This window comes from Paralichthys olivaceus, chromosome 11 (genome assembly GCF_024713975.1).
Source record: "Paralichthys olivaceus isolate ysfri-2021 chromosome 11, ASM2471397v2, whole genome shotgun sequence".
In the NCBI taxonomy this organism is placed as follows: domain Eukaryota; kingdom Metazoa; phylum Chordata; class Actinopteri; order Pleuronectiformes; family Paralichthyidae; genus Paralichthys; species Paralichthys olivaceus.
The window spans coordinates 20,329,911-20,342,591 of NC_091103.1; the positions used below are offsets into that span (position 1 = coordinate 20,329,911).

A 12,681-nucleotide genomic window follows, 5' to 3' on the forward strand; every position below is an offset into this window, starting at 1 on the left:
AAAAATGTGAATGAAAAGATTGAATAACTACTGTGTTTTGATTCAGAAGGGTAATCAGAGCCCCCCCTCCCTCTCTGTCCCACTAAAATAATCCACTTCACACACCTCCTCCAGACATGGACGTCACTCTCCAGTGCAAACAGCAGGTCAGTGAGCAGCCTCTGGTGCACGGTTGACCATTTGAACTCTGGGATGCGGAACATAGTTGTTCTTGGGCCAGGGCTGAACTGACGCCGCTGCTCCTCTGTCATGGGCATGCCCCTGAAGCCGAGGTCCACACGTATGTCCCTCTCCATATGAGTAGCATGGCGGCTGTGTAGATTCTGTAAGGACACCAACACTAAATGATTGAAGCTACTATCACATATACAATCTTGAGATACTGTACGCAGACACGTTGCTGATCCTATTCTTCTGTCAAGATCAATAGTGCACCCTTAATAAGATGAAAGATGAATTGCCAGATTTGCGTCCTCGGATGACCTCTTTCTGCCTGTGGGTAATAAAGAAAATACAACAAGCTTCTTCTTCTTAGTTCAGCTTATTGGCAGATGGCAACCAACGTCAAGGTGCATTACCGCCAAATACAACAAGCTCAGTGCAACCTCTATACCTAATATGAATGAGTCAGCAAGGTGCTACAAAAAAGCCAGTAAAAGTAAAAACAATAAATTGAACATTAGAAATTACAAGACAGGATGGTAGGGTCTAAAAATAGATCCTGTCTCCCACTGGTTACCCCGTCTGGGCAGAAGAGCCTGACCTCTGAGGAAGAGAAGGGGAGCATCGGACAAATCCCAGGTGATAGTTGCAGAATAATGCTTTGTCTATTTCTGCCTTCCTGTTGGCTCAGCTAACGATTCCAGCAACCCAGTTTCCAGAGTCTCTGAGGGATGTTGCCTGATGTGCACCAGGCCATCTTGTCCCCATTATAAGCAGAGTTGGGGATTGAATGATCCCTATGGGTCTGATAATACAGAATTCTTCACTACAGGTCAACACAATGACTGACAAAGGCAAATGGTCTCCCTCCTCGCTTTCCACCCTTTGACCCTGACTGATATGTATCAGCATTCATGATCGTCCATTGTCAGATTTCCCTCTGGCAAAGAGCTGTCCGGTTAATTTGACTGTGGTGAAGTCAGTGAATCGCTACTATTTCTTACTTGAGTATTGTCTGAGTACTGTCTTGAATTTAATATTCTTGCTTAACTCAATTTACATTTATGAACCAGTTCTATCAAGCAATTTAGCTGCAGACAAACCTGTGTGGTGGCTGTTGTCTGAATCTTCTTTATCTCCTTGTCTTTGCCATCATCTGATCGCTCTGTGTCAGAAGCGTTGCTTGTGGCATCTGCTGTGCTGCTGGTCTTACCAGCCGAGGGCTCCCCGTCAGATGCCACTGCAGCTGTTCCCTTACTGACCTCCGGGCTTTTGGATGAAGCTTCCGTCTCAGTACTGGCCACAGAGCTGATGCCCTCCAAGGCTGCCTGCAGTTCAAACTCATCCTTCTCCAGGATAATAGGTAAGGAGCCAAGCTCAGAGCTGCCTGTCATGTGAGCTAGAAGGCCCAGTTCATCACTGGCGCTGGCGTGCACAGGAGGCTCTTGGCTGGGCAGGACCACAGGCTCAGCTGGACTGAGATCAGGCAGTAGCTTGTCCTCCATGCTGGCTGTCACCTTGCCAAACAGGAAGTTGTTGTCATTATCGATAATGTCCCTGTCATCATCGAGTGTAATGAGAGGGGTTGCATTTTGGTTGTCCACGCTGCTCTTTGGCAACAGCACGCTGTTGCCATTACTGCTGAGCTTTTCCACAGCAGCACAATAAACATTATCCAACAGTGAATCCACCTCCACCAGTGATCCATTCTCAGATACTCCCAGAGTTTCAGACGACAAGTCCAAATCATCCAGTTTAACCTCAGTGGCTTCCACCTTTTCAGCCTTGATATCCACCAGGAGGTCGTGAACTTCGACCCTGACCCCGTCGACCACACCCTCCATTCCGCTCAGACCCTCCTCTGGCCCCTTCCCTTCAGCCAGCAGGTTGCGTGAGTCTGCACTCTCAAAGTCTGTCTCACTCTCAGGTGTCTGGGAGTTGTCGTCCATTTCTCTGATCTCAATTGCACCTTGGATGCCAGATGCCTGAGCAGATAGACCAGAGATGGTGCTGACCAGCCCCTTTATCCCTTTCTTAATGTTCACCTCTTCCTGACGTTGATATTCTTCATACATCTTAGCCAAGTACTCTTTATGTGCCTCAAATGTCACCTGTAAAAAGATGCAAGGATGTTAGCCACGTATTTGCGAAGCAATGACCAGTAAGATCTTTTCAGAAGAAGCTCAATAGCTCAGATATGATGGAATAAAAATAAAACTGGCTCTATCGACAGCAGCAGTCTTTGTTGTACAGTAAAGTACTCACCTTAGAATGGGCTATAGAGAGCGTGTCCACCCACACTCGCCATCCTCCCCACTCATACTTGATGGCATGGTAGAGGAGAATACGAAAGATGTTGTACACCATCTCAGTGATCTTCTGCTCGTCAGAGTTTTTGGGGTTAATGTAGCAAAGAGAAAACATCCAGTCCTGCCAAACAGAGCACTGAAGAAGACACCTGCAAAACACACATCACTTCAAAATCATCACAAATATGCAGCATGCATGACACACAATAACTGAGCGATTTAAGAAAACTTGGCAAGTATAAATTTACAGTTAATGTTTGTGTTTAAAGGAATTTTAATTTTAAATCTACTGTGGCTTTTTCCATCGACATTTAAAATGATTTAGGCTAATTATTTTTTTTGCCTACTCCCCCTCCATCTTTCTTTGTGTCAAAAGAGCACAGCAGTTCTAGAGGGCATTACTATTCACATGACGACAGATTGTTTTGATCATTTGGCCATTCATAAATTCATTTGGTTGTTTATTTGGCAACAGTATCTCACAAAACAAAGTGACAGCCAAGACAGAAAAGGGGCAGCAATTAAAAACCAATTAAGTGTTTTATTTTTTCTCCAATTCAACAGTTTGACTTGACAAAGCACTTCCTGCCTATTAATGTTACGCTAATTATGTTGTTGATTTAGGTCAGTGGTTTCCTAAGACCTTTAATTTAATTGCAATATGTCTAAGAGTGAGTATGTGTATCAGAAGAAGAGGTTTGGTGTGAGAGTGAAAAAGAGAGAAAGCAGGAATGAGAAACTGTCTTCCTTGTCATGGAAACATCTGCTGGACAACATGTGCACGTCCAAGGATGATTTACCATCAATATGAGCCTATTAAACATGGCACATGAGAAGGAACAGTGTCCCTCTTTTCTCTTTTCCTTGATATACTAATCCCTGAGATAATTGATGGAGTAAGCGAGTAAAAGGCAGCTTAAGCTCTGCTCACCGTCTGTTCTCTCTGCTGTTGCTAAACAGTTTGATCATGTCTGCAAGGAAGAGTCGCCGCACCTCCATCAGCTCTGTACTGTTGGCAGAGTTCTTCAGTAAGGTTGCTACTACCTTGAGGATCACTGATGTCACATGCACAAAAACACAAATACAGACATATTGTCAAAGAAAATACTTCAGGAGGAAGTAAAACCCACATGTGACATACAAGATGCTTACTTGGGTTCTGAATCTTGACAGTGGAGTCGGGCTCTGGATGAGGTTTATGAACAACCTGCGTGCACACCTGCTCTGTCAGGATCTGGTGGTGATAAGTAGTGAGAACAGTCTCGCAGTCTGTACAGAAAGAGCAATGGTGCGCCATGTCGGGACATTTGAGAGGAAAATGTGTTGTTACCTCGTATAGAGTGTTGTAGGTTGTCAGCGTCACAGTGTTGGTGTGCAGCATGAGCCTCTCTCCCAGGAGAGTAAAGAGGCTGTGTGTGTGCATGATCTCCACCTTCCTCCTGCGGATAAACACACACACACACACACACACACACACACACACACACACACACACACACACACACACACACACACACACACAGACAACAGACAGACAACAGACAGACAACAGACAGAAAGACACACACACACACAATGGTTAAAGTGGCCTGTTTAGAGCTCCCTAAGCCACTGAAAGGATCAGTGAGTGCCGTCAGCCTGCTACCCTATTCTCACCCACAGGGAGCTGGGCTCTGGAGACAAGTGTCAGGAAGTGCCTGCTGTCATAAATTGGGGGAATTTTCGTCGGAGGTGTGTAGGATAACGAAGTTAGCCTGTCACAAAAATGGCTCCGAGACACAACAGAGGCAGGACCAGGCTGCACAGTGACAAACTATTCCTGCAAACAGCTTAAGGACTGCTGTCACCATGCAGAGCCAGAGCTGCACAACTCTGCTGCAACTGCCTAAGGATGAGTTGGGACTTTACTAATAAGTCGCCATTTCTTTTTTTTATTTTGCAGAGGCTGGCAAATTGGACACTTAGGGTAAGAGTAGTGTTCCTCTCAACTGCTTAAATGTGGAAAACTGGTAGAAAAGGGCAGACTAATGAGGTGTACAACAAATCTGCTCTACACAATCAACATACTGTGGGAGGTTGAACCTTATTGTAAGTATAAATAAGTCAGTTTCTTTGGTGAAATATAAAAATAGGATACATGTTATTCAGTAAGAAATTCTAAGGGTGGAGCATAAACCAGATACAGGTCAGATGTAGGACATGACAGCTTCCCAAAGTGAGGCCAAAGAAACCTCAACGCCCTCTGGTGACTAGTTGGAGTACAGCTCTAAAACCTTGTCTCCTCTATGTTAGCAGATGGGACATGGACCAAACTAAAATGTCAAAGTACATTTCAAGACAAATACAATTGTATCAAAGATGGTTTCTGTCAATTTAGGTAGTTCCTATCACATTCATGTTTATTTCTGAGAAGTTAATATTGTGTATGTGTACAACGCTGTATATCTTATCATCCCAACTATGTGACCCAGACAGATTGACCAATATCGTATGTCACTGAGATAATAAAATGAAATTAAAGAATCACCTCAATAAAGCATTCAACAAGTTTAATTCTTTATGAGCAGCACTAGAGCTCATAGTGAGCCAGCTTTGTGCTATAAAATGTACAAAAGCTATTTAAGTGAAGGGGGAAAGCAGGATTTGATAAAACACTCATGTCCCTGGAGGATAAAGGTCTTTCACTTGTGCCTGGGGTGGCCTGTCCTTTGTCCCTATTCAGCAGGCACCAGTAATACCACAACACCTGCTGCCCCACCACTGAGAGCATAGCACCAAACCCCATATATTCTCCAACCAACAGTGCCATCCACATTTTGAATCATAGGCTCACCCAGAGGCATTCTCTCTCTACTGTAAAGTATAGCTCCCTCTCTCCTCTCCTCTCCAATGTGCAGCATGCAGAGGATGCGCTGACATCCTAGTGGGTAGTTTAAAATTTATTTCACTCTGCGGGACAGTAACTTGGACCTCTTCCACCTTTCTCTTTAGTGAAGTAATGGTTTTGGTAAAATGCCAAGAATTCAGGTGCTCTACAAAGAAATGCACCATAATTTAAAAAACTGGCATCCAGTCAAAAGTTTTGGACTCTTCTAATTGTACAATTTTTCAAATGAGTGACAGGGACAGATGAATCATGTCTCTGAATGTAAAGCCTGAATCATGACATTTCAGCTTACATAGCCTGTCACAAGTTGGACACAGACAGACTAGAAATGAATGAACGATATATAATAGAGGACATCATTGAACATATATGAGACAAAATCTAATTTCTCAAACTATGGTACATGTCCCACTGGTGGTATGTGGATGGATGTGTGAAATATTTACTAAAGAAAATAAGTGGAAGAAGAACTGTCTTCTTGAAGTTGAGTAATTACTCTAATAATGACACATCACAGACGTAAAAACACAGACTCAGCGTATAAGCAGTCGCTATCATTCCACACAGCTGGAAGAGACTGCTGATGTTGCAGATTTGGCCAAATTGACTTTTACATCAGATAAGGGCTTATGTACGTTGTCAATAGTTACCACCATGCTGGACAGTTTTAAACATTATGTCAGTTCCCACTTTCTGTGTGTGTGTAGTTTTAAACATTACAAGATATCTTATTCATTATAAAAAAAGACTTAGACTTAGTGTGTAATTACAATCTACTACACAATATAATGGAGTTACTTACTTGTGGCCCAAGTGCTTTAGGAAATACCCTAGGACTTTGAGGGATTGTACTCGAATGCTCTCACTCTTACAGGCCATGAGCTTGTAGATCACCCTGGAATAGACACAAGCAGCATAAGCTGGCAACTCTACATGATTCTGACATAATAAAATATAGTCCTGATGATGAAAAGGCCCTGCGCTGCTAAGCTGACAACCACTTTCCTTCAGAGTAAATTTACATTAGCAGGAAATGAATGTCCCAAAGAAAGCAGCAGAACGCACAAGTAGTGAGCACTTCACTGTGTGCATTTATATTGCATAAGATCACATGGGGTAAGTTTGATCATCTGTGTCATTTTGTGAAATCAATATGTTAATATTGCTACTTTTCCATGCATAGTTTATTTCTCAGTGAACATATGAATTATTCATGCTTCACCCAGAAGCAGCACAAGTGTTAGGTGCTTAGGTTTATATTGTGAAATCACCTCTTCATTTTGTGCTTGAACAGCAAAGGGATTGTGTTTCTCCCTGAGGGGCTTACCGTATTCCATTTCTCTGGTCAAAAGCAGGGATCATAGAGGCTGGATGCTCAGACATGAGTGCTACCACCAACTGCAACACATCATGCAGATTCTCATCCTGTAAATAAACCACCAGAGAGGGAAAATAATAAAGAGAAAGAAAGACAGAAAAGGAAGCAGGTGAAGAGAGAGAACATCATGTTCTTTGCTCGGTAACTGCAAATGCAGCAAAGATATAGTATGTGTCCTGTTACTGTATCATCTGCTATTGCAGAATACAACTAGGCCCCTGAGGGCAGTGGCTGTACAATGAAAAGTGCACTGGCAATCCAGAACATTAATTTATCCTGGTGATTAGTTTAAATGCTGGAAAAATATACTTCTCCTAGAATAGCAACAATGAGAATGAAATGTGACCCTGAAGCTTATTGCAGCAAAGTGGCACACTAACACACTGAATTCACTCAGAGCGCAGATAGACTGTCATGTACCTCATGCATTGTTAACAAATAGTTCAGGATGCTCTGCAGCTCATCTTCCCTCACACCTCGGTCCTGAAAGAATGCAAAACAGGAAAACATCACATACAAGGCAAATCATTGGAACAAGGTCAATGAAAAAGGTAGAACTTGTCTACGAATATTCTGCAGAAAAGCATCATGAGTACTGATGATGCAGGTACTGGAAACTACCAGAGTAACAATACTGTTTTGGCATCAAGAGTGTGAAGTTTTTTATTGGATGAGTTAGGGATGTACCTGTGATGAGAATTTATCAGCAGCAAAACAAATGAAACAGTTGGTTTGCCTATTTTTGGCAATAGAATTGTAGACAAACCTGTTACATAATATCCTCAAACTCATAATTTAAATTTGGCGTATTACTTGAAAGGTTTTTTATGCTTTAATTGTCAGAAACACACCACCTTCCTAATACTGTCCATTGCTGCAGCTCTTCTTTTCAGCCTCTGTCTGAAACACTTGGTTTTAAGACCCCCCTCCAGATTGAGTCCAGTCAACTGCTTCGACCAAGGGTAGAAAAATACCAGCCACTAGGTGTGCATTGTTTGAATGTGAGGCATATTTCCAGGAAGTATCAACAGGAATACTGAGGAGAGGAGCTCCCTTTTACTTTGGGCTTTGTGAATTTACCATGGCAGAGCCTGTTGTGGAAGGATGATTATCGGCAGACCTGCATATTTTCTAGGGTACAGCTCAAAATCAAGCCATGTGAGGGTCTGCGAGGCATGAACACAGGTGGAATATACCTTCAGGATGAGTTGCTTGAGGAAGAGAAGCATGAACGCCCGCAGAGAAATAATTTCTTTCTGGGTCGGCCTTGGACCATCTGTAATTTTAGGGGGAGAGTGAGAGAAGCAATAAAAATGAGACAGAAGGTTAGTGGAACCAATACGAATGGAACCTGTTTTCTGTTGTCCATTTTCCAATCTCAGTCTTAAGTTCTTCTGATGTTTTCTGATTGATCCGACACATTTCTCATTTTTGCACTTTTGAAAAAGCAGACAGAACAGGAAGTCCTTCAAAGTCATCTTCAGTTTTCTTTCAGTGTTACTGGATTCACCTTGAATGTGTGTATCAGAGGTTTCACGAGGTTTTACCTACTACCTCGACAGGGAGTGGCACATAGACCCAATCTCCCACTTAAGAAACAAAAACAAACTTTTACATTAACGATTGGCAGAATGTCGTTTGTACACAGGGTGGTTTGGGTTCAGGACGGCAATTTAATTAATCATTTCTACTGCATCCAGAGTCTGTGTGCAAGCCTTGGCCAAAACATAGTGCCCAGGCAGCCGGCCCAAGGTCACCACAGTCCCACCTGCCCATCACACTGTCCAACATCTCATTAAAAACTATCCAGAATGAGTCGGCCAACTTAAGGTCACTTTGGCACTTCAACGTTTGCCCCACATTGCGATCAATCCCCGTCATGAATCTCAATCTACATGTTGGCAGACTGACCGCTGTCACCAGGTGTATGTATGGCGTGCAAATAAAGCAGAATGACAGAAATATGACAGAAACTGTCATAACACAGAGCTGCTGCTGCTGCTGCTGTATTGGTTTGGTTTAATCAGTTAGAATTAATTTGGACAGATCCTTTGATATGCTTGATAGCAAATGCAAAACAAAAGCAAACAGTAATGGCCAATTACAACAGCAAAATCCTTTTTGGGGAAAGATGTGCCCAATGTCTTTGGCCCCCCCCGGAGCCTCTGTAAACCAAAACCTGCACCTTGGCCGAACACATGTTCATTTGAAATGGGGCCAGTGCCACAATGACAGATAAAACAGCAGCAGACTACTGGCCATCCTGCTGCTCCAGCAGTCAGTCAGTGTAATCAATGATGAGGCTCTGTGAGGTTGCAGGAGGATAGCAAGTTCCACTGCATGCTGACACTGATTAATAGAGTGAGAGGAGAAAAACCAGTGCAGGAACAGACCCTGACATGGGAGGGATGATAAGAACATTATTACCACAGCTACTGCATCCAAGTTATTCACAACCAATTATTCTCAGCAGCTCTGTGCAGCTCTTGTTTCTCAATCACAGATTACTTTACTTCCCAAGGGCACAGGGAGAAAGAGTTTATTGAAAAACAATTTATGTCGATGTGATTAATGAAGGAATCCTATTTTCAGCTTATGACTTATGATCGTAAATTCACAACAAACACAATATGCATCCTGTATACTTACTACAACATGCAACAGCAATTTTGATTGAGGCAACAAATATAATTGGTTTCCACAATTCTCTTGAGGCTGTAACTCATGTTAACTGCTTACCTACTATTTACAGTATTTGAAATACCTTGTTTTATATTTTGTGAGACACACACAGGGCAAATATGAGCGCAAGAGTGGGGCCCATCTTTCAACAGCTTTTCTAATGCACCACCTCACCTCTGTTTGATCCAGAGGATTTCCCAGGAGTGTAAATCTGTATGAAGGCAGTATTGAAAGAGCAGCATGCATGTGCCAAACCGTTCCCTGACCTCCCTGTTATCAGTAATTTGTGTTTTCACAAGATTCATTCATCAGAATGACGACACACACACAAAATCAATTCAACCACAAGCCTTGATCAGATTATTCCACTGAAGCACCTCTACCTATCTGTCACTGGGGATTTCTACAATAAAGGGAACAAGACAGAACCAGCTTGAATTGAACGTGGTGACTGGCCAAACCACTTTGCTCCTCGTTTCATTATTCATTATTTAGTAAAGTACAAGTGGGACGGAGACAAAGACAAAAGGAGACTGAGATTGAAACAGATTATGTATTGGCTTTGGTGCATGTCACAGGCTGAGAAAAATTGAGCGATGGGCAACTGTCTGTGAGGGCCTGCAGTGATCCTGTGTATAAGCGAATGATACATGGCTTTAATTTGATGGCACTTTCTATTAAGACCTGAGGGAAAAAAGAAAGCACTTGCAGAAAGACTGAGTAGCTGCAGGAGCTTTGTATTAAATGTCCACTCCGTGTCCTAAAATTGAACACTTCATTATCTTCTCTGTTCTCTCCCTACTTATGCCTTTTTTGGGGGTTATATCACAGTTTAGAAGGACAAAGAAAAAAACTGCCCTGCAAATAAAGAGCAGATAAATGGAACCAGGCCCACGCTGAAAATGATGGTGATCTATTTCAAAATATCTCCCCACAAACTCAACCATTTTGTCAGCCCATAACAATCCACCAGCGATTCAGCAATAATCACCACCATATTTATAGCTCAATTTGAAAACTCTACATTTTGGGAAATCTTAAACAGTAAAAAAAGATGGACAATATGTCTCTTCTTACTCCTGTTGTACGAAAGTGAAGCCTAAAATATCCTGCATACGGGTGCTGTCCTCTTGTCCTTTTCACGTCATTTGGAGCCAGAGAGCAATCTTAATTTGTCAAACTTGTTGTTGGAGGGACAGACAGGACTCTACCATGCCATTCTCACAGGGAAATGTAAACTTCTCTGCATCTGGAGAGTGGACTTCCTTAACATCAACCTGTCTACATTTAAAGCCTTTGGAAGTGAGCACGTCACCCAGGAGGTGACAAAATTCACAAACACTCAACAAATTCATTATGTCTGTGACAAATCTTGGTTTCATGTGCATATGCACGGCATTTCTGAATAAAGACCATGATGTTTCCTCATGGGCAAAAGTGGAGACATCACTTCATTTGATATGACTGTGTGAAGTGTGGCTCTTCTGTATAGCATTAACTCGAGTAACTACAGTCAGAGCACTATCATGTGAAATGCCTCAAATAATGCAGAAAATACCGGGTTGGGTATTGGCAAATATGCAATTCTATGTACTGATCCAATACCACATCAAGTGGAAATACATTTGATTCACCCAAATAAAACGGAGAAAAAAGTATTAGTGATTTTACGAGTGAAGCAATAAATAGAGCCAACTAAAATGTAAAATAAGAGGTAGAAGTGTAACATATGCAAGACTTAAGTTTCAAGGGGTGGCAGCATAGCATCGCCTACTTGTAATACATACACACATAGCAAAACTACGCTGCAATGCCTGAGGATCAAAAGAAACAGATTTCCCAAGTGATTTCAACATTAAAATCTATTATTCAGCAGTGGTAATAGCAAAAAAAACTACCTTGAGTGTCACACGTAGTGGACATGATAGAAAGAAAGTCATGACTAAAGTTCCTCTGATGCCCATGCTAAATATAGTGCAACGACCCAGAACATGAGCTCCAGATAGGTTGTGCTTTCATCACTTATTAAGTCCTGTAAAGTTCCATTGCAAAGCATAAGAAGGGATAAGGGACACTGCTGCAGAGTGTAAGTAGATGGGATAAGGAGGAAATTAAAATTAGGAAAAGTGACACTGAAGGGGCTTTTGGTCTGACCTAAATCACAGATATGAGTGCCCATATTGTCCCAGCTAACCTCAGTCTAAAAGGTCACAGCCACTATTAGCATCAAATCAAGACTCCCACTCTTGACAGATCTCGAATGTAGGCCAAGTGCCTTGATGTGGGATGCAGAAAATTTAAGCTAAAATGCTACAACATTCGCCCAGTTCTGACACTGCTTGTGAAAATATAATTTTGCTCTTGCTGTGTAAATAAATGTGAACTTCTCATGTGACAGAAATTGTCAGCAATCCTAACCACGCTGGTAAAAGCAAATCAATGTTTGGCTGGAAGAACTTTTAACCGTCAGGATGTAAATTTCCTCAGTGCAGTTTAAACTGAGCTCTAGAAAAGCATTGGAAATGCATAAAAAACCTAAACAATGACAAAGGTAAAAAGGAAACAGCAGTTCAAGGACACTCACTTCCAGCACAGCCTGCTTGGTGACATACTGTTGTTACACAGACAGACGATGCCAGTCATACTATTGGCCCAGGTTTCAAAGACTTGACGCCCACACGAGCGCCCTATCGAGATGACACTATTGATGTGATGTGTCTTCCTCACTGTCATCTCCAGTGATGGCCACGGTCCTAACAGCTGACAGGCACCGACACTTCCATGTGGAGATGAGTCATTTCAAATGTGGGGGAGCGGCTGCCATTTCAGCAAGACACTTTGATTGCAGGCTTGTGACTTGCACACGGTCGTGATTGGTTCCCACCCTGTGATTTCCTTTCTAAAACGATGAGCTTCACTTGGATGAGCATTCAGATGGATGGGAAACAGTTTATATAAACAACAAGCCAAATCAAATCAAATCATATTCCTGTGCAAAAAGATAACAAACAACCTCCGCTTGACCTATCCTGGAAAAAACAACAACATTTAATTACACATATACTCACCGAGACCCTTTGGTGCGATGCCGCTGCTGTCTGCAGGGTTGACGGACCAGTAGTAGTACTTAAGCGTATGCATGAGCTGAAGCACTGTGCCCACTCGACGAATTGTGTTATAGATGGTTGCCGTGCCAATGAACTCAGCGGACAGGTATGTGTAGAGAGAGAGTTGTACCTGGAGAGGTAACACACAGACGTGTT

The 12,681-nt window shown here is 42.4% G+C and overlaps 1 protein-coding gene across 1 annotated transcript in view; it reads right to left on the reverse strand.

The window, feature by feature from the left end:
- Nucleotides 1-12,681, reverse strand: part of nbeab (neurobeachin b) — a 173,174-nt gene that overhangs the window by 104,568 nt on the left and 55,925 nt on the right. Inside the window, exons 14-24 of the mRNA XM_069534755.1 lie at nt 12,487-12,655; nt 7,933-8,012; nt 7,157-7,219; nt 6,686-6,783; nt 6,161-6,253; nt 3,802-3,910; nt 3,624-3,705; nt 3,403-3,526; nt 2,428-2,620; nt 1,266-2,273; nt 106-323 (exon numbers count right to left, since the gene is read on the reverse strand). Coding sequence (XP_069390856.1) covers nt 106-323; nt 1,266-2,273; nt 2,428-2,620; nt 3,403-3,526; nt 3,624-3,705; nt 3,802-3,910; nt 6,161-6,253; nt 6,686-6,783; nt 7,157-7,219; nt 7,933-8,012; nt 12,487-12,655 — 2,237 coding nt within the window. The remainder of the gene's footprint in view (nt 1-105; nt 324-1,265; nt 2,274-2,427; nt 2,621-3,402; nt 3,527-3,623; nt 3,706-3,801; nt 3,911-6,160; nt 6,254-6,685; nt 6,784-7,156; nt 7,220-7,932; nt 8,013-12,486; nt 12,656-12,681) is intronic.